The 21,930-nt window shown below is 39.8% G+C and overlaps 1 protein-coding gene across 1 annotated transcript in view; it reads right to left on the bottom strand.

The window, feature by feature from the left end:
* Window positions 1-29: 29 nt before the first annotated feature.
* Window positions 30-21,930, bottom strand: part of LOC123982531 (proteasome activator complex subunit 4B-like) — a 41,206-nt gene continuing 19,305 nt past the window's right edge. The window contains exons 25-47 of the mRNA XM_046068110.1: window positions 21,808-21,906; window positions 21,642-21,704; window positions 21,380-21,475; window positions 21,043-21,174; window positions 19,311-19,520; window positions 19,071-19,207; window positions 18,816-18,869; window positions 18,377-18,506; window positions 17,078-17,159; window positions 16,496-16,649; window positions 15,969-16,035; window positions 15,746-15,871; window positions 15,319-15,471; window positions 15,099-15,203; window positions 14,016-14,107; window positions 13,667-13,798; window positions 13,210-13,412; window positions 9,908-9,993; window positions 9,603-9,731; window positions 7,050-7,205; window positions 3,541-3,679; window positions 3,205-3,338; window positions 30-1,000 (exon numbers count right to left, since the gene is read on the bottom strand). Of these exons, the coding sequence (XP_045924066.1) occupies window positions 866-1,000; window positions 3,205-3,338; window positions 3,541-3,679; window positions 7,050-7,205; window positions 9,603-9,731; window positions 9,908-9,993; window positions 13,210-13,412; window positions 13,667-13,798; window positions 14,016-14,107; window positions 15,099-15,203; window positions 15,319-15,471; window positions 15,746-15,871; window positions 15,969-16,035; window positions 16,496-16,649; window positions 17,078-17,159; window positions 18,377-18,506; window positions 18,816-18,869; window positions 19,071-19,207; window positions 19,311-19,520; window positions 21,043-21,174; window positions 21,380-21,475; window positions 21,642-21,704; window positions 21,808-21,906 (2,814 nt within the window). The 3' untranslated portion in view covers window positions 30-865. The remainder of the gene's footprint in view (window positions 1,001-3,204; window positions 3,339-3,540; window positions 3,680-7,049; window positions 7,206-9,602; window positions 9,732-9,907; window positions 9,994-13,209; window positions 13,413-13,666; window positions 13,799-14,015; window positions 14,108-15,098; window positions 15,204-15,318; window positions 15,472-15,745; window positions 15,872-15,968; window positions 16,036-16,495; window positions 16,650-17,077; window positions 17,160-18,376; window positions 18,507-18,815; window positions 18,870-19,070; window positions 19,208-19,310; window positions 19,521-21,042; window positions 21,175-21,379; window positions 21,476-21,641; window positions 21,705-21,807; window positions 21,907-21,930) is intronic.

The raw sequence follows: 21,930 nt of genomic DNA, 5'->3' as shown, positions 1-21,930 counted from the left end.
TCTTAAACACACTCCCACACACAGTTGCAACCAGTTAACAGTGTTTATTGGTGGTGCCCTTTAGCAGCTTCTTTACATGTTCGGCACAAAACTAAAAACTATCCATGCAGAAAGAAACATATTTGAGCTCTGTCTCTGTGCAGAACATAATCTGCAAAGGACAGCTATATGATATAGATGTACGCAGGTCAACTGCAGTGATTTTACATGATCAGTTCTTATAGGTGTATATATACTTATAAGTGTATACATTTATATCAGTTACATAATTTATGTCAATATTAAGCATTATACATTATTAGAAACATCACAATGCAGGATAAGTCTTGGATAACAGTTTGTAGTATTTAGTACTTTTAATGTATCATTTATATTCATTCTACATATTTATATCATCATATGTTGTATTTAGTAAATAAGTAGACAGTTCCAACTTATTTAAAAATCTTTTGAAAGAAGGTAGAGTGAAACACTGTAATGACAAAGTGTGATCTGACTTTCTGGCAGATCTGGGCAAATCAGTGGTTGAATATATACTACAACAACAAAAAACACACCTAAAGGGTGGTTATCTCTAAAGTAAAGTTGCCACCTTTGGGGCTGTTGAGCTGCTTGGTGGGACAATATAAACACACCAAGTAAGTTAAATATTTGAAACCATTTTGCCCAGGACTGCTTTTCTGCTGGGTTTACTGAAGGCCAACATTGGCACATGAGGTTCCAGAGGCAGGGCTCTCAGCCACTGCAACAACTTATTTTAACAGGCTGCACAGAAGACAGGAGTTCCCGACTGTCTTATAAGGTGTAGTTATTTTTCTATGGTACTGGTCAGTCTGTAGGGGACCTGGGAAGGCAGCTGGCTTGTCTAAGCATAGTAACAGGGTGACACCAGCAGGTCTGTGAGCACGAGCAGCTGGTCGTCAGTGAAGCACTGACGATGCTCCTGCCAGTTATCATGGTGAGTACGCCTGAACTCCGACAGGGTCTTCTTCACCGTCATCTTGGGACAAAAAACATAATCATTACTGACACCATCTTTCTAAATGGGGACAGAACATGGCTACTCTATACCACACCTTTTAATATTGTAATTTTTACTCCACTACATTGATTTAAAAACTATAGCTACTTACTTGTATGTTAATATCCATATATCAACAAATTTTGTTGCATTGTTATTGATTAAAGTACCAAACAGTAGGCTAAATAATGATTTTTGATACTTTAGCTACATGTTGCTTGTAATACCTCTGCCCTTTTACTTAAGTACAGTTTTGAACTTTTTCTCGTAGCAGAGTATTTTTACATTGTGGTATTTACATGTATATTTAAAGGTTCAGTGTGTAAGTTTTAGTGGCATCTAGTGGTGAGGGTTGCGAATTGCAACCAAAGACTCACTCACCACTCACCCGTCCCTTTGCAAGCTCATAGGAGAAGCTATGGTTGCCGACACACTCTGTCGGCTCTTGTGCTAAATAAAATGTGTGGTCCTCCATTTGTCCTAATTCCTCTTCTCTTCTTACTTTTTACAAACCGGATGACTACTACTACTACTACTTCTTCTTGCCTGACCTTAAAGTAACAAATCTGATTATTTCTTCCATCAAAAAAGTCAACTAACTGCAAAAAAGTACAGATTTTTACAACAAAATTCTGACAAAACCATTTATTTAATTAAATTTATTTTAAGCATGATACTGCAGAAATCAAAGTAAATACTAATTAAATAGCCCTATCTTGCCTTCTTTTCCAGGCTTTTGAGACAGAGAAGTTAGCTTATTTAAACACATCAAAATTGAACAGCCATTCCAATCTTCGATCATCTGTCTACCAGAATATTTCAGGTATTTGTTGAGTCATAAATCAATGTTCTTAATGTTCTTCAGAGTGCAGTGCAGAATCTGTTATCCTCCTGAATATTTTTTTTATCTGCCAACCTCAACAGCCAGTTACCAGTGCAACTAAAGACCTTTGGCTTCCAGATAAGTTGTAGATGTAGCATAGATTCAGGAACATACTTTTTAGTTTAATAAGAACAGATTCATGCTTAATTGTGGTTTTGGCAAGATATTGTTATTCAAATAATTCAAATTGAATAAAAGCTTACTTTGAAGAAATTAAAATTATTCCTATATACGGCATCGCCAAAGATAGAGTTTACTCGTCTGCTCATAGAGAACTAAAAGTATACACACATGTACATTTTACATTGGTGTGCTTGTGTCTCAAAATTAGGACATTTCCATTAAACTCTGAATAAAAAGGATGCTGATAGTTCTGTTGCTTCATTTGGTTTGAGGAGCAGAAACAGTTAAGAGCTGATAACAAAGTAAATTGTTCCTGTTCTGAGTGGTGAAACAAAGCCATTGTCAAATGCTGATCTGGAGACCCACAATGTAAAATGCTGTTGTAGAATCTAACAGCAGCCGACAAGTCTTTCTACCAGTGGTCTCCTTTGTTCACATTAATTAAAAACTAACGAGGTAATAATAATTTATTGATGTTAAAATGCCACATATAACAATTTAAATGCACCAAGTAGAAATTATTTAAAGTGAAACAAGTTTGGAGTAAAAAGTTGGTGTAGTTCAACAAGGACACAAAAGCAGGGAATTTAATTGATGGTCATTATAACCAAGGATGTATTCATGTCTTAAACATCGAGTACATTTATTTTAAATTATGACCTTCAAACAAAATGATTCGATTCGATTTTAAGGAAGAAAGTAGGTGCCTCCTGCCTAACAACCAAAACTGATTTTGACTACAGATTAGTTAGTCTGCCTAAAGAAACCAAGACATTGTATCCCTTATTATTCTGCACAAAACCTGCTACTACTACATTTACATATAAAATTTGTACAACTATTCTGTTCAGTAGCTTTAGTAGCAGACTGGGTAATTGATCTATTCTCAAATATATTTTTTAACTGTATTCAATTGTATTTTCTTTCTCATCACTTTCACTTTGCAACCAGAGAAGCACTAAACTATAATCATCATTGGCTCCCCATCACTGTAATGTATTATTCAAACTCCGCACTACGGATTACATTGTATGTCTTCTTCATGCCTGAAGTAAGGCCAAAGACACAATTTTCTCCTCAATTGGACAATGAAATTGTATTCTTTCAGCTCACACTGAGCTAGATGTTTGTATGTGAATGTCTGTCTGTGTGTGTGTATTAATGTGTGTTTGTGTACCTCTATAGGCTGTGGGTCGTTGAGATGGTCACTCAGGTCCATCAGTATCTGAGGCATCCAGTCTGGAACGTCGTAGGGGCTCGATAGGATGCACGCACTGAGGCCGAGCACTCCAGCATGGCGCCGCACTAAGTCTACTCATACACACACAAAGACACACAAACACCAATGGAGAGTTAAAATGAGTCTTAGAATTTCAAGGTTCACAATTCCCCTGGGATAAGAAAGGGTAATAGGGCAAGCATTACTGTGATTGCCTCACTGTGTGATTCTGATGTGCACGTAAATGTGTGTGTGTGTGTGTGTGCGCGCGCGCGTATGTGTGTGTGCGTGTACCTGTGGAGGCCAGCTCTCCTCTGGCCCTGGGGAGGCGAGTCTGACTCAGCGTCTGGAGCTGTGTCTGCAGACTGGAGTCCAGAGGGAAGAACTGGCACTGCAGTAAACCACTGAGGGTGGTGCCTGCCATGTCCCTCACCTACAGGGAGGAGGAAAGGGGTAGGGAGGGAGAAGGAAAGGGGTAAAAAGGGAGGGAAAGCAAGGAGACAGAAAGAGTTAGAATAATAAAAAAAATAGAGACTAGTGATCAGAACTGACAAATAAAGGATGCAGCAGAGAGCACGAGGCAGTTTTAGGGCGAGAAATGCATACACAATTTATTAAAAGAGGCAAGTGCAGCGAGATCGGGGAAAGCGAAGCACACAGGACGGAGATGAGTGGAGGAGGAAGAAGAGGAGGAGGAGGAGGAGGAGGAGGAGCGCTATATGCTGAGTTGAAATGAGGTAAAATTCACTTGCAGAACATCACTGCCTTCCTGCATCACTTTGCATAAATTATGAAGCCCTGAGTGACAGTTGATGCATTGAAATAGACAGTGATGCAAAGACAACGCATTTGCCAGCTGTACAGAAGCAAATGTAATAGTAAGTTAGAGAACCCATGTGAATCCCCAGTGCTTATAGATTTTGACCTGCACCTCTAGTGCAGTGTCAATGGAAAGAGACAGGTTAAAGAAGCTTTTAAAACTGTGGAGACAAGTGAGACAGGGATTGTACAAAAAGATGACTCAATGTTAGAGGAGACTTCTATATTCTGTGCACCAGAAGTGAAGTTGATTTTATTACATCAATACATAGACTTTAATAATCAATTAACAGTTGAAGATTATACAAATATGCTTTGCCAAATTATATTTTGGGTATTAGATTGATTTATTGTTATTTTAAGATCACTTAAATTACAACCAGCTGCAAAAGGAGTGCAAGATGGTCATAGTGCTCTATACAAATCCCTGTAACCACAGAAGAAGAGAAAGGCACCAAAATAGGAAAATAAATTAGGAGTTGAGCAGTGAGGTAGAGCTTTATTTTTAAGCAATAACCGTGAACAGAAAAGAGGGATTAAGATATAGTGATGAGAGACCTGGGGACAATAAGTGGCCATTTGTAATCCTGTGACAATTATACCTTACAGAGGCGCAATGACTGTATCAGACCAGTGTTTGCTGCCTTTTTGTGCATACAATGTAAAAAAAATCTGTAATTTTAAAGTTTTATTCCTTTTTATTTCACAAATTTTTTCCTGTATTTTTGAAATACATGAAAATATCAAAAAATGGCTAAAATAAACTGTGTTTACTTTTTTTTAAATTTACATGTTTAATGTAAAATAACCTGTAAACCTGTATCTTTGTATCTGGTAAATGCTGTATGTGTTTCCCTGTGGTGTGCATACATGTTCCTTTTCTCTCTAGTTCTACCCCGGAAAGCTGGTGCTGATTGCTGAATTAGGTCCACCTGGCCTTGGAAGGCAGTGCACAACTGTGTGCACCTGAGTTAGGGTCCACAATTTCTAAATTAAGTTGGTGTACAAAATAGATGCAAATATGTGTAAGTAGAAAGACAAGTGGGAATGTGATACAAACACAACTCAAGTAGAGAATTTACCTGAAATTCAATGTGAACTCAAACTCATCTCCTAAAATGGTTTGAATAATAGCTATTCAAACAACAAACACTGGGTGGCCAATCATAGTAGAATAGTTTTTCTTGGCAGTCCTAATGAATCCATTTGTTTGCAAGTTTTTGGTATGCAAGCCAAAAGAACATTTTCAGATTCGGCTGACTTTGTATGTCAACACCTCAGGATGACCTTAAGAAACCATTTTGCTTCTCAAGGTAGCTCAATTGGAAAACATAAACAACGGCAAACATAATAAACAGCATATCTATTCAAGGTCGGCAAGACATTAAGTAAGTTTCCTTTAATAATGGTGTGGTGACCAAATTATGGGGATGTGTTAGTCCGTAGCCGTCTACACAGAATTAGGGACAAGTTCAAGTCAGGTGGCTAACTGGCAGCAAAAATTAGCAGAAAACCACTCCCCCTCCACCACCAGCTCTTCCATCAAGTGTGAGCAATAAGCAAAAGGCAGATGATCTTCACTCGCTTGCCGTTACTTACATCCAAAAAGCTTGAGAGTGTTTGATTTACAAAATAACTGCCATTAATAAATAGAGCTGTGTGACATAACGATATACACTATATTGCAAAAAGTATTGGGACACCCCTCCAAATCAAACAAACAATTTTGAAAGAATGGGTCGCTCTCAGGAGCTCAGTGAATTGTGAATTGAAGCATGGTACTGTGATAGGTTGCCACCTGTGCAATAAGTCCATTTGTGAAATGTCCTCACAACTAAATATTCCACGGTCAACTGTGGTATTATAAGCGATGGGAACAACAGAAACTCAGCCACAAAGTGGTAGGCCACTGCGCACTGTGCGGCTTCTGTGCACAGTGCACAGAAGCTGCCAACTTTCTGCAGAGTCAATAGCTACAGTCCTCCAAACGTCGTGTGGCCTTCAGATTAGCTCAAGAACAGTGCGTAGAGAGCTTCATGGAATGGGTTTTCATGGCCGAGCAGCTGCATCCAAGCCTGACATCAACGAGTGCAATGAAAAGCGTCGGCTGAAGGTGTAAACCACGCTGCCACTGGACTCTAGAGCAGAGGAGACGTGTTCACTAGAGTTACAAATCACGCTTCTCTGTCTGGCAATCCAAAGGACGAGTCTGGGTTTTGCTGTTGCCAGGAGAAAGGTACATGTCTGACAACATTGTGCCAAGTGTAAAGTTTGGTGGAGGGAGGATTATGGCATGGGGTTGTTTTTCAGGGGTTGGGCTTGGCCCCTTAGTTCCAGTGAAAGGAACTGTTAATGCTTCAGCATACCAAGACATTTTGGACAATTTCATGCTCCCAACTTTGTGGAGACACTTTGGGGATGGCCCCTTCCTGTTGCAACATGACTGCGCACCAGTGCACAAAGCAAGGTCCATAAAGACATGGATGAACGAGTTTGGTTGAACACTTTTGGGATGAATTAGCGCGGAGACTGCGAGCCAGGCATTCTCGTACAACATCTGTGCCTGATTCCAATGAACACAATGTAAAAGTTGATTACCAGTTTTAGAACAGTATTTTGATGTTTTTTAAATGGAAAATCTAGTGTTTGCGGGTGTTTTATCATTTTTTTAGATTAAACATTGATTGCATTTACAAGGATTTTATGTAAAAGTATATAATAAAACTTCTGATTATTTGTATTATAGCAGTGTTAAACTATATTTATAGGTAATTTAATTGTTTTTACAGGTGTATATGTTCTTCAATAAACATTAAAAGCCCCAGAATTACACAAAATGTTTTGTAAAAAGAAAGTTACAAACTATATTGTCATCATGTAAAATTATCGTACTTTAAGGTAGTTATTTAACGGTATTTTTCTGGCGCCCCAGCGGCCGGAATATTTCTGTTTTTTCACAATTTCTTTTTAACAGTGTACATTACCTCAAGCTGTTCATCAAGCAGCAGCTGCATCACCAGCTTTCGGACACAGAGCACTTCAGCAGGCACACTGAGCAGGGTGAACAAGTTGTAGAAAACCATGATCTGGAGGTAGGTCAGTACTGAGAAGCGTGCATGCCACGACCTGCTGCCTGCCATCTAGAGAGAGAGAGAGAGAGACAGAGGTAGGTTGGGGTTCACAGTCAACCATTCAATAGTTACTACTACTACTTTATAGCCTGCCGCTGGGCCACGATGGTTAAAACCACTGGACTATCCTCAGCAAGAATCTTCTGCAGCATATTTTAATGGACAACAGGCTTGACCAATGGGCTAAACAGATTCAGTGCCCATCTCTGGCTTCATTCATGATCACTTACAGCACATGGTCCGGGGAAGATGCATAGGTGCAGATGGATGCACGTGACAAGAAAATGGCCTCCAAAGTAAAACTAAAAGTAAAGACTTATATCAGCTAAGCTACAGCCTGCATGGGCCCAAGTGCTCTAGCACACAGATGGCAATGAGTTCACAGAAGACAGGATTTCTCAAAAGCACCAAACTAATCTGGCACGCCAACTCCATGTGTGTATTAACGAGTGGATTGATGGCTTCTCACAGAAAATCATTTGGCTCAATGCCGACCAAACAAGCAGTCACCAGAAAGTTGCTCGGGGCTACAGAAGCATTAGAAGTACTACTGTAGGCAGCTGTCCTAAAAATGTGCACACGTTTAAAAGAATAGTTTGACATTCTGGTAAATACATTTATTCGATTTCTTGCTGAAAATTACATGGGAAGATTGGTATCTCATATCTGTATGCTAAATGAAGCTGTAAGCTTAGACAGTTAGCTTAGCATAATGACTAGAAAACGGGAAAACAGCCAAATGCGCCTGTACCTGCTGCATTGCTATTTATATTGCGGATTAAAGGCGCGTAATAAAAAACATAATAAAATATAAATAAATAAAAAAGTGTGATCCAGACCCACAGCAGAGAGAGACAGAGCCTGTGGACAAGCGAGAGAGAGGGAGTGTGCAAGTGTGATTGAAGTGTCAACGTGATATAACTACTTTCTTTTATCAGTAAGTGTATGAACTACACAGCAGACTGGAGTCTCTGTTAACAGTAACAAACAGACAGACTCCATGAAATGTCTCTATCCTCCCTGCATTTTTATAAACTATGATGAATCGGGTCACATCTCTTTCTTCCAAGTGATTTCTTTATTGGGTGTTGTATTAATGTATGACTGTTTTCTTTAACGATTTAATTTAACGATTAGAGAGGCTGCTGTCAGTGCATCCTGACCGATGGTGTCGTAGTGTCGGGCGGTTAAAATAATCAATGTTCAAGTTACGCTGCTGTGCTCATGCGTAAATGCTCACAGCATCTCTCTTAATGGGGAGCATCTTACTAGCTGAATAATGCACCTTTTAAATAGCAGGAAAATACCATGCCATTTACTGTAGACCAGGTTTTTCTAGTCAATCTCACAATGGCTTTCTGCTGCCTCAAGATAGTGCGCCAACAATGCACCTGATCACACCTCATTTTAATACCAACCCTCCCATGGGTGCACAGATAGGCGTACAAGTACATTTGCTACTTACACAACGTGGTTGCTGGGTGTGAAAATCAACACTGCATTCAACTGCATCTGTTGGAATCTAACAATGACACTTGCGCTGCGCTTCTTGCCCGGTGGAAAATAGGGCCCTAAGAGTCTATAGTCATGCTAGCAGCTCTCTGCTGTACTGCTGTACTAATGCTTTGAGCTCAATGCAAACGTCATACTAATGCTAAACAGAAATACAGTGTTTACCATGTTCACCATCTTTTTTAGCTTGATAGCATGCTGGGATATGCTAATTAGCACTAAACACAAGTACAGCTGATGCTGATGGTAATTGATGATAAATAAATTTTTGCATTTAGTTATAAAGTTGAATTAATAAATTTAAAAAAATCCATACCTTTTTACCCACAGAGTCAGCCCAGCTGATTTCAGTCTTAATGCTAAGCTAAGCTAACCATGAAATGGTTGCTAGCTTTATCTCCGTATTTAGCATAAAAATAGAGTATGAGAGTGGTATTGAATCTCTTGTCTCTACAAGGTACAAGGTAAATTTATTTGTCATTTGAGATGTAGGGTAATTAAGTGATTATTTCCCAAAAAGTTAAACCTACTCCTTTTAATAACTTTTGCACAAAACATGAGATCTTGTTCCCACTGCATAAAAAATGTAGGTTGTTGGTGTCAAGGTGAAACTAAAAAATGTTGCAATGCTTTCTCATCCTGTCTACCATGAAATATGAAACTGTAGACACGATGGTTAGATATTCTGAGAACATTCGAGAACAGGAATTTCTTCACTGGGGTCCCACTCACATACACAACTCACAACAGAAATACTGTAAGCATCACAAAGTAAGCAAATTAAAATAGCACAGGTTGTTTTTAGTCTAACAACACCTTGGGCATCATTAGACTCGGAACACTGACAGCAGGCAGGTGGGGCAGTGTGTGTGTGTTTGAGTGTGTGCATATTACCTCTTCCAGCGCTGCCAGAACCAGAGGGATGTGCTCAGGATACAGCAGGCCCTGGGACATGAGAGAGAGACACGTGCGCGCATCCTGCTTCATCTCATCATAGCTCTCATCAATCTCCACCGGGGCAATCTGCAGGGAGAGAGAATCAGCGAGAGAGGTGGAGAGAGGTAGGAAGACACAGAGCTACGCACCATTTTGAGTAAATGAAGAGAGAAATTGAGTTTAATGGCAAGTAAGATTGAGTGGGTAATAATGCTGCACTGGGACTTGTGTGTGCATGTGTGTATATATGCGTGTGTTGTTACCTTGAAGAGGAGAGGGAGGAGCTGTAGCTGCTGTTGAACAGGAGTGGTGAAAGTTCGCCCTGCGCTCGCCATCAACCATTTCAACACTGTAAATGGCACACAGACACACACACAGAAGATTTTGGGTTGCTGCCAAATAATAAAAACAACAGACTTGGCGCTGTGACCTTACTGCATTGCTCTGCTACAACACAATCTATCATGATTTAGTATCTAATGATTTGGATAATTTCATAACCAGATATTTATCTTAATAATGGAGAGTAGTAACAGAAACTGAAAGAGCAACAATGCACAAATGTTAAGACAAGAAAGTCTAATCAGTCTAAACAGGTATATCACCACGGAAAATGGAAGCAGGTGCTAATAAACATCAAAAAAGAAATCTTGATCTGAAATGAAGTCTGAAATATTTGTAGAATTTTATTTTCCACACTTCTGCTTTATCTCACGTAGCAAAATAAAACTACCTTTAAAAACTAAAACTAAATAAAGTGTCACGATCCTGTCCTGAGTGCTGTGTTTTTGGGTGTTTGGTTTTGTATTTGCATGTTTGTCCTGTCATCTGTTCCGTTTACTTCTCTGAGTTTATTCATTTATCAGTTAGGTATCTGTTATATAGTCTGTAGTCTTGTATTTTGCATCTGTTAGTATCTGTCTGTTTCTGACAGTTCATCACACTGCCTGTCTGTGTCTGTCTGCTGTCCTTTTTGGTATCACCTTTTTGTGCTCCCGCCCTCCTCGTTAGCCAGTGCTTAAATGTTTGTTGCTTCTGTTTAGCTTTTGCTGGTTCGTTGTATGTATATATGTTCATCCACTGCCGTGTGTCTTGCATGCCTGCCTGTCACACACGACAAACCCTGACATAAAGTATTTAATTATTACACATTTTTCATATTTTATTCGTTCAGTTAACTTTAAGTTACATTTTTTTGTAAAATTTATTTTCCTACATGAAGGTATAAGAACTGTTTGTTTAAATGATTCCCAGCAGATTACTAAAACCTCCAATTTGTGTCCTCACTAGTAGCTACAGCCTTGCTTACAGTGCCTCTAGTGGTATTTAGCCATGCAGATAGTTTTGATTTTATGTTTCTCTTGGATTTCTGCTGCCATCTCTTCTTGCAGAGAGATGTTGAGATGTTGCTAAAATGTATCTGAAAACCAAACAACCTGAATAGCTGAATACCACTAAATGTAAGTGATATAACAAAATCTGTTTGTGTAATTTGGGGGAACTGACCATTTAATTGAATATAATAAAAAATAATTATTGCTGAAAACTATATTACTACTAACTACTACTGGAGACTAGGCTGTAACTGAGAGGAAAACACAATCTATAACAAAATCTAGTGCAAATTACTGCACTATATGGTCTGTACAATGTCACCTTAGATAAATCAGCCAACACTGATGATCTGGTCTCGCAGTATAATGACGGACTATACAATCTCCTCAACACTCATGCTCCTCTGAAAACCCGGACAGTGTCCTTTACTCATTCTCCTTCATGGTATACATCTGTTCTACGTCAGCTAAAAGGAAAAGGACGCTGCATGGAACGCTTCTACAAAAAAAGCAAACTAGCTATACACAAGGACATGTATGACAACCACATGCTGCACTATAAGGATTCTCTCTCTGCAGCAAAATTGACAATATAGGTCAACAACTACCCACCTCACATAACAGTGCACTTTATCCACCTACCTCTGCCTACCCTCCCTCTCCTCTCTTATAACTAGCATCATCCACTCCTCTCTTATTTCTGCTCATGTCCCCTCCTATTACCCCTGTACTAAATAAACCTGGTGCAAATCCCAGCGACTTATATAATTTCAGACCAATCTCAAAAATCTTAGAAAAAGCTGTTGCTGCACAGGTCCATAATCATCTCATCAACAATAACCAATCACAACCCTCACCAGTCATCAGTGGTGTTCCCCAGGGATCAGTCCTAGGGGTCCTCCTTTTTATAATTTATTTATTCCCCTTGATTCTACTCTCAGGAAATATAATATCCAATTTCACTGCTACTGACTGAACTGAAATTCTCCTTGTTGTCTCCAAATCCACCCTAGCAAAATGTCCAAATTCTGCTCTCTTCATTGACAATTCCACTGTCCCCTCCTCCCCCCACGTCAAGAGTCTTGGCGTCATCCTCGACAGCACACTTTCTTTTGAAAAACACATCAATAATCTATCCCGGTCTGCTTATTTCCACTTACGCACCATCAATCGCCTTTGTTCTTCACTTACACATCATAACACTGCTACTATCATCCACACTCTTGTCACTTCCTGTATTGATTACTGTAACTCCCTTCTCTCTGGTCTATCTCACAAGTTCATTCATAAACTCCAACTGGTCCAAAACTCTGCTGCCCGTACTATCACCAGAGCCCCAGTCTCTGAACACATTACTCCACTTCTAAAAAAAACTGCACTGGCTTCCTGTTAAACACCGTATTGATTTTAAAGTTCTTCTTCTCACCTTCAAAGCACTCCATAATCTTGCTCCTCCTTATCTCTCTGAACTCCTTCAGCCCTACACCCCATCCCGAACTCTCTGATCCTCTTCTTCCACACTACTTTCCATTCCTTCTTTCCACATCTCCACAATGGGGTTCAGAGCCTTTAGCTATTGTGCACCTCACCTTTGGAACTCCCTCCCTGTATTCATCCACGAGTCCCTATCCTCGTTTAAAAATTTGCTCAAAACCCACTTATTTCGAAAGGCCTACCTCACATAATTCCACCTTCCACCGGTTTCATGATCAACTGCTTTTTTAAATTGTTTTTCTCTATTCTATTTTATCTTAATCTTTAAATTGTGTCATGTTTTGATTTTCATTTATTGTATTGCCTCCTTGAAATGTATTTTAACTGTTTTAATCTGTAAGGTGTCCTTGAGTGCTATGAAAGGTGCCCACAAATAAAATGTATTAATATTATTATTATTATTATTATTGTACAAACGTTAATATTGGAGACACCCTCCCAAATAATATGTAAGACTCCCTTCCATAACTTTTTTTTGAAAGGCTTGAACACACATCCTTGAAATTCCTCTTAATCTACACCTCACTACCTTTTAAAGTGGATTTCAAAGATGAAATCAATAAGTGATCACAGTTTATATCTTATTTCATCTGCCTTCAGCGTGTCAGTCTATTTCATCAAGAGAACAAGCTGTCCTGGTGTGTGTGTATATATATATATATATATGTTTTTTTTTTTTTTCCCACAGCCCACTGTCCATCCACCAACAGTTTACGTGCTTGCATCCACATTCTGACCCGTCTTGAGCAGTTTGACAGCCTGGGTGCGCTCGTCCGTCTCCTGGGTGTTCTCCTCGTGGACGTGGTTGTGGATCTCCAGCTCCGATGTAAGAGGCTTGAGCCGCTGTAGGACCCGAGTGACAAACTCTGCCACGTGGGGGGAGGAGGTGGGCCGGGTGTGGGGCAGGGCCACGTCTATCATAAAGATATAGGTCAGGACACTGGAGAGAAACGGGGACAGACAGGGTGAGAGAGGAGAGGCAGAGGGAAATGAGGGGGACAATGGAGGTGAAACATAAAAGAAACAAAGAAATGGAAAACAGTCACAAATACAGAATAGGAGCAGTTAAGACAGACGTGTAGATAAAGAGGCTTAGAATGGAACAGCCCAAACAGTGCACACAAACTAATTAGATTGACCTATTTAACCACGATTATGTAATCCAGAAGAGATAACACCAAGTTAATTTGGTACCTTCCAATGCGCTCCCTGACATTCTTATACACCTGGGTGAGTTTGGGCTCCAGGTAAGCCAGCAGCCTGTGCAGCAGTTCAGAAACTCTCCACTGCTGCTGTGCCAGACCTCCTTGAAGCACATACAGCAAACTGACAGAGACAAAGAGAGAGGGGGATTGAGGGATGGGGGGGCTGTTTACTGCAGCACGTCAGCTCAGCATACGTCGGCTCAGGTTACTAGTGCAGCCTGAAATCAGAAACCTCTGAAATACCATAGATGACATAAACACATACTGCGTGTATAATTATTCGTGCACATGGATGGACACACAAACTTACACACACAAACACATACACACAAACATACCTGGCGTCTCTGAACGAGCCGCCCTCTCCGCTGAGCGGGCTCTCCATCAGCAGCTCAAACAGCCAATGCAGTTTCCTGGGGTCCCGGCCCTCCTATTGGACAGCAGCCAGTACAAAATAGGCTTACATCTACTGATGTACTGTATGCACATATTCCCATACATTTACTCAATGGAAACAGAGAAAGTTGTCCCTGGTTCAAAACTGTAGGTGTTTTTTGTATTACATGACCAACATTTACTTGCAGTCATAGTACAACCGAGAAGACAGCATGTATGTTTTTAAAAAAAGGAGCCAATTGGTCTGAATGATTCCTTACAAAGTTTCCTGCTGCAATAACATACAGACAATAATAGTTTACCATAAACATTGTGTTCCTGTGAAGAGAAAAAAGAGAAAAATTGTCTGGTAATACTGAAGAGAATTTTCTGCTGATTAACAAGGCTAGCAGCTCTGCCAAGGTTGTACTTTACATTGCACAGAAATGCTTTGAGCTAAATGCTAATGCTAGCATGGCATGTTACTCATAATGACAATACTAAAGGCTTGTAGTTTAGCATGTGTAATGTTTACCAATGTTACCATCTGAGTTTAGCGTGTTAGCGTGCTAACATTTGCTAATTAGAGCTAAACAATTACAGGCTTAAGGGAAATCAAAATATTTGACAGATTCAGATTTTGACCTGATGATGGTACTTGATGAAAAGTAAAGGGGTCACCAAAGTTCTCGAGTCATTTCACTCAAAAATACAATATCAACCTCGTGGTGGCACTAGAGGAAAGTCAGGTGATCACCAAGTCATTAGGATTCAGCAGGCAATAGCTGTTGAGATATTTCAGTGCAGACCAGTCCTAGAGCCATGCTATTGAAATAAAAATGACAAATTGTAAAGTAAAGAGTTGTTTGTGCTGTAAATGGTGTTTTCAAAATCCAATTTTCACCCAAATCTTTCTTTTATTGATTTTTTAAAATCTGACATTTTTTTATATGGAAAATCTACAGATAACCCTAATTCCCAATTCTCTTTAATGAGCCCTGAGCTATGTTGTGCATGGTGTATTTGTATGCATGTGAGACACTCACACAGGCCGTAGCGATGCAGGTGCCCCAGTCTGTGTAGGATTCCACTGTGATGTTGGTTAATGCTGTCCTAATCAAAGGGCACAAAAGCTTCCATAGCCGGTCCACCTGAGCACACACACATACAATAATGAAACTTTTTATTAATATTGACTTTTCTTATCAAAAAGCAGTGCAGTGTGTATATTTGTCACTGTGTGTGTGAGTGTGTGTGAATCAGGACCTTGCTGAAACTCCAGAGTTTGCTGCCTCTGATTAGTCCTGCAGTAATCTCACACACACAGCGCTGGGAGCTCTCATGGGGGTCGCTGGCAAGCTGGTCTAGGTGAGGCCATAGTAATGGCAGGAACACGTCACCATAGTTACAAAACAGCCCCTGTCAATCAAACGTGAGCATGAAGGATTGTTCGATGTGGAGGAACCAAGACCTTTTTTTTTTTTTTTTTAACCAAAGCAAGACAGATTACAGTCATTTGCTTGACGCAAGTATACTGTCAGCTGTCTGATGGATAACAATGAATCACAGCAGTTGATGACACAAATTCCAGCTCCACGTAGTTCAGTTCAGCTTTGGCTCGTGGTGGTGGGGCTGTGTCATTTCTATGTAAAAGGTGTGCCAGATCAATTGAGGCTGAGAGTTTAAATTGCACCTTGAATAAGCAGAAGCGTCGGGGGTTGAAGCTGTCTTTTCCTTTCCGATCCTCCAGAGAGAGAAACTCTATGAGCTGGTCAATAAACTCGGGGTCGGAGAAATATTCATAGATGATCTTTTCACCCTGAGCGACACACAAACAAACACCAAAAATGAGTAATAATAGTAATACTGAGGTATCAATGAGAGATCTTTATGTGTGGTACAGTATGAGCAAGTACCTCACTCATCTCTTCATATGGCAGGTCATCTTTTGGCTTTTCAGAAGCTGCATGGATCATCATTTCTCTGAGAGGAGCGGGAGACAAAGAAGAGGCTGCTGTGATTTATAGATAACAACAAACTGAAAAAAATATGGAGAGACATACTGTCTTCGAATAAGTAGCAAGGATAAATGAATGATTAAAAAGTCAGTTAGTCAGCAAGCCATCCGCATACCAAGCCAGTCAGCCAGCTCTCCACCTCTACATCAATTGTTCTATCTAGGCCAGGCAGCAAGTCGTTCAGTCAGCCTTATCTAGGCCAGGCCGTGACAGGAAGTCAGTTCAACATCCTGCTAGTTATCCAGCCACCCAGATCACTCACCCAGCAGTTAGTCAGACATAAAGTTAGCCACAAAGCCATAAAGACAAGCATCAAATCAACAAGGCAGTTAAGTCAATCAGCTATTTAGCTCCATCCACCCAAGCAGTTAATCAGCCTTCCACTTTCTAAATCCACCACCTAAACACTCTGTCATTCTCTTTACCTCGGCCATGAGTAGTAGCCCCAGTGAGTCTTCTCCACAAACTGCTGAGAATCCCATTGTTCCTGAGTTAGAGGTAGGTTGTTGCTGTCGTATTGCAACCAGCGATTCCCCTCACGATCCCCTGCACATTCACCCTCTGGATCCTCTATACCACCTAAACAATATAAATACATGAAAAGTCATGAGCAGACACATGTAGGCATGTTTTAAATCTCATTTGTTGAGGAGGATGTGCTGCTGCCCACTTTTGGAAAGTTGCCCTGTTTCTAGACAAAAACAATTGGTAGGAAAGATTTTCTTATTTATCAAGCAATTTATCTTTTAATAGGAGACAAATGTAGATTTATATTCCGGTTTTATTGCTTTCTCAACTGGAAATTACCACACAATTAGTCTGTAAATCATGATGTATTACTTAATTAAAATTAGCATGGCTAGTGCTGAAATCACAACTGATACTGTATCAGTGGCTGGATTCAGAGAAGGCCTTACAGCCTTACAACTAAAATTGCATTTTCCTACAAGAACTAAATGTAAGTAATATGTAACTGTATATGATTGTTACTGTGTGCTTAAACTCACTGATATCCGATGGCTTCACAGCCACTTTCTTTCTCGGTCGTTTCAGCTGTTTCAGGATACCGGCCACTGCTGAGATCGCCACCTAAGAGAAAGGTTATACAGTAGTAAAGTAGAGCCACGCACAAACATGGCAGCTCCTCCAGGTCCAGTACAAAGTGCTGTCTGGTAGTGCTGTCTGTACGATTCATTATAGTGGCTGAAATATGCACTGATCAGTCTCAGTTTTACATTGTCTATGGCACTGGTGCTTATTTATCGATATATTGTTACTTTAAATTGTTTATTTTTTTAGCTAATTGTTGAGTGTGCTGTTGATGGACACTATAGTCCCACGATGGAATTCACACAGGAAATGGATGCTCCACTCACAGCTGGAATAAATTTACAATACAATACAGGTGGTGGTAGTAGCTCAAAAACAATCTTGGAAAATAAAAAAACATTTGTATTGAATCTTTAGAAAAACATTTTGCTTTCTCTTTGGGAAGTTTAACTGAAAGTGACAATCTAAAGTCACAACTTGACTGACATCCAATGTTATGTTAACTTCATGTATTCTAACAGACTAACAACATCACACTGCCTGATGTTATATATGGCTATTTTCATTTTCTCTCTCTGTGTAACACTGAACAAGGTTAGATCGATGGGTTGTGTATTGGTATAATGATGTATGGGGGCAATATTTGGCTTTAAAAATCAGGCAGGCGGTGTCAAGATCGAGGAACAGAAAAGTCTGACTTTCAGAGAGAGCGTTACACCATGTCCACACTAATGTAGGTACATTTGACAATGCATCTTTTTCTTTTTGATTTGGTCTTCTGACCGCACGTCCAAATTCAACATTTTTGCATTTTGGAGTCACTATATCTCATGTTTTAGTCATTCAAAACACAAATGAATGCTTGTCAGATGTTCTCAGACATGTACTTCATGCTACAGTACATGGTCACCTTCAAGTCTTATTGTGATACTATAAAATAGGTACTAAACATTGTGTAGTATGAATATACATGGAACTCCATATCTGAATCATCACACAATCTCAGTGTTTGAACAGTATTAACTATTTATGCTAGAGTGATGTTTTAGCATTTGCGTGCATTACGCTTGATGTGAATGGTACATGTGATGAACCACAAAAAAAGCTTTTATTCACCCCATCTCCATCCTTATAACCCAGTGGAATATCTATATACATAAACTGTACTTTGCTCTCTCTCTCTCTCTCTCTCTCTCTCTCACACACACACACACACACACACACACACACACACACACACACACACAGCTGTAGACCTTGCGTATGCTGATGGAGTCATGGATGAGGCTCTGTGTGAAGTAGAGGACAGCGTCAGGGGGCAGTGGGTGATCTTCTCTCAGCTGGAGAGACAACAAGTCTGTGGCCATGTGCTCAAACTTCCATGGCCTGAAAAACAAGCAGCCACACATGCAAACAAGTCTTGTTGGCAATAAAAAGTAATTCTGTATTGCTAAGTTGTGTCTTTCACAAAACTTTTGCGGTGAGTCTCTGCTCTAAAAATTATATATATTCTAACCACAACGTTTTAGATTTTCCAACATCACTATATACTGTCTGTATGAAGAGTGCCTTTGCATTTTAAATACAGAATATATAACATAACTCGCATAGTGTATTGTGACATTTTTCCAACTTTTAAATAGCACATGCATACAGTTTACATATAACACGTGCACAGATGGAGAAAAAACCTACAGGTCTTTGTCTTCAAGGCAATCCAAGAGATCATTGACCAGCTTCTCGTATTTCCTATACAAAACAAAAAGAAACGTTATTCAGTAGTACTACTCCTACTACTAACTACATATACTAATGGTAATAATAAATGCAGCCATTGAATAGTACTACTAAACATGATGGTACTCTAACGCCTCTGTAACCTTGAGTAAAACTATAGTATTAAAACTAAACGAATGAACAAGTAATCCCAACTCCAGTTTGTATTCCTACCTTGCAGCAACCACGTTTCTGATTCGCTGGCGTTGAAGCCCCTCTTTCAGCTCCTCTACAGATGGTGCCTCTAAAGAAGGCGTGGGATTTTCAGACTGTCCGATATGATCAGCTATCTCTACACACCTTTCAGATACCTAGACGTGGAAGGGATCAAAGGAGACCAATACGAAATTAAAAAAAATATATATATATATATATGAGGGTAGAGTACTGACTGCTAATGAACATGTTGCTCACAGTAAAATAGATCCCTATGGTGTCGTGCTGACGATGGATCCTGTCAGTTATGTCGTCAAACAATCGGCCAATGGAGGGCTTTTCCAAGGTCATGGAGAGCGACAGTCCACAGCGGACCAGAGCAGGCCACACCTCCCCAACACAGTCCCAGTCCCTCGAACTGGCCAGACAAACACCACTGTGCACACCCAGCAGACAGTACAGAGCACCCTTAGCAACAGAAGAACACACACAGGATAAGGACACATGCCAGATTATACTGTACGTAGTGGTATAAACATGTTACGTGTTGTGGATGAATTAGGTGCTGGATCCTTCACAGTCTGCATCAGAGAAATCTTAATTTGAAGGACACAGCTTGTGTATATTTGCTGTCATCATCATATTTCACTTGAACAAGACCAATGAAAATGCATAACAGGCATATACTCCGAATGAAAATCAAGTTAATCTAATGTTCACTGTTAATCTTATACACTGTCAGTTGCCCATTATATTTTTAACATGCACTACAGACTTACTATCATGAACTCTGTCCAATTTCTCCACTGGTATTTGTACCTTGTTGACCATTTAAGGAAAACTTCTAACAGCAACCTTACGCTGTAAAGTGACCATCCAGTCATAGCCTAGCAACCCTAACTAGGCAAAGCAGAACTTGCCAAATCTGCTTTTTTGGATTTAGGCTAGTTTGACAAAACCATCAGTTAGTCCACATCCTTGAAACCATTTCTCATGTAAAAGCAGAAACAGTGTTTGAAAATTCTAAAAAATAACTAATACATTTCACATTTTCTTACAGTAAGAAACTGACGGAGCAATGCTAGGAAGAAATATTGTTATCTTATGCACACTCTATCCTGTAATCCTAGGGCTAAATAACCTAACCTAACAATGCTGCCCTTTTGTTTCTATGTCTTCTACATGGATCATCATTTGAGGATGTTGACTTTTTGCCTGGGACCTGCAAGCTTTAGCTTTAGCATTTTTGCATCAATATGCAGATAACCTTTATTTATATTGCACTTTTTCAAAAATTAGTTTACAAAGTGCATCACAGACATACAAACAGATAAACAATGAAGATACCCACAAGATATACATATAAAATATATATAATATATATTCAATTTAAAAGAATAAATATGTAATTTGGATAAGTAAAATGTATTAAATTAAAAGAAAAGTTATGCATCAAACTAATTAAAAGCTGATTTGTAGAATTAAGTCTTTAGAAGAGTGTCAAAAGAGGACAATGATGCTTGCTCGCCTGATTTCCAATAGAAGAATAGACTTTTTGAGTGTTTTGGTGCCCTGACAGTAAATGCACCCTCTGTCTCCAGTCTAGTCCTGTGGATAGTCAACAGACAAGTCAGCAGACTTCAGGCTAAGATCAGGAGTGCAAAGAGAGAAAAGGGCAACAATGTATGATGGGGCAAGGCCTGTGTGCCTTAAAAACAAGCAGTAAAACTTTAATGCTGAAGGCCACAGGTGCAGGGAGGCCAGTGTAGCCATCAAAAAATAATAATATTATAATAATCTTTATTTATAGAGCACTTTTCAAAATCCATGTTGCAACATGCTTTCACAAGGACAGAAAATAAAAAAAACTTGTTTTGGACTATCTTCAAAATACAGCACCACGGTCAGTGACCATTATGATCAAGCCCAGAGCGACAACTGTCTGTCACCATGTGGACTGTTTGTGTGCGCATGTGTTTGTGTGTGGTACCTTAAACTGCTGCTGTGTGCCAGTGGCGTGTTGTGGTGAGAGCAGTTGCAGGATTCGGGGAATCAGGTCTCTGTAAGAGAAGCTAAAGGTTCCCAGTGCAGCCAACAGCACATTCTGGGCTCTGCTACGTACCTACAAGGACACACACACACACACACACACACACACACACACACACACACACACATATATATAAACAGATGCACATGCTTTCATTCTCAATTAATTTCTATTTCACCAGAGATATTATGTTAATACCATCAGGTAAACGGGAACCAACAGATGTTCTGATTGAATTTTTCTTGTTAATTTGTCTTGTGTGTCGTGTCAGTTTTACCTGGCTGTAAGTGCTGGTAGAAAGCAGCAGCAGACTACAGAGCAGCTCCTGGTGAACCACTTTATATTCACTGCCCTCAACCACCAGCTTCCTCATCTACTCACACAGAAATAAAATGTTCAAATATTATAAAAACACCAACTTCTCACTGAAAATATCTCCATACATTAAATTTCATGTGCATGTGATTACAGGTACACCTGTGACCCTGCAGAAAGCGTGTGTGTGTGTGTGTGTGTGTGTGTGTGTGTGTGTTGTTAACCTCGTGCTGGAGTAAAACCCGGTCAATGAGCAGTGCTCGAATGTGCTGCTTTTTCCCATGAAGCTGCAGAAGGAAAGGCGACATACTTAAATCATCATTAACTCAGCGACTCATTGAGACTGACAACAATCAGCAGCCTTGTTTTTCAGCAGCTTTTTCAGCTCACCCTGTTTTCCATGGACTTCTTGACAAGAGTGAAGCTTTTCCAGCGTGAGTCAAACTCCTTCTTGTGAGTCCCTCGGAAAAACATGAGGTCACTGATGATCTGTAGTCAGTTAGACAGACAAAA

This window comes from Micropterus dolomieu, linkage group LG14, assembly GCF_021292245.1.
Source record: "Micropterus dolomieu isolate WLL.071019.BEF.003 ecotype Adirondacks linkage group LG14, ASM2129224v1, whole genome shotgun sequence".
NCBI lineage: Eukaryota > Metazoa > Chordata > Actinopteri > Centrarchiformes > Centrarchidae > Micropterus > Micropterus dolomieu.
The sequence above is the reverse complement of the archived record's forward strand: the minus strand, read 5'-3'. Positions and strand labels throughout refer to the sequence as shown.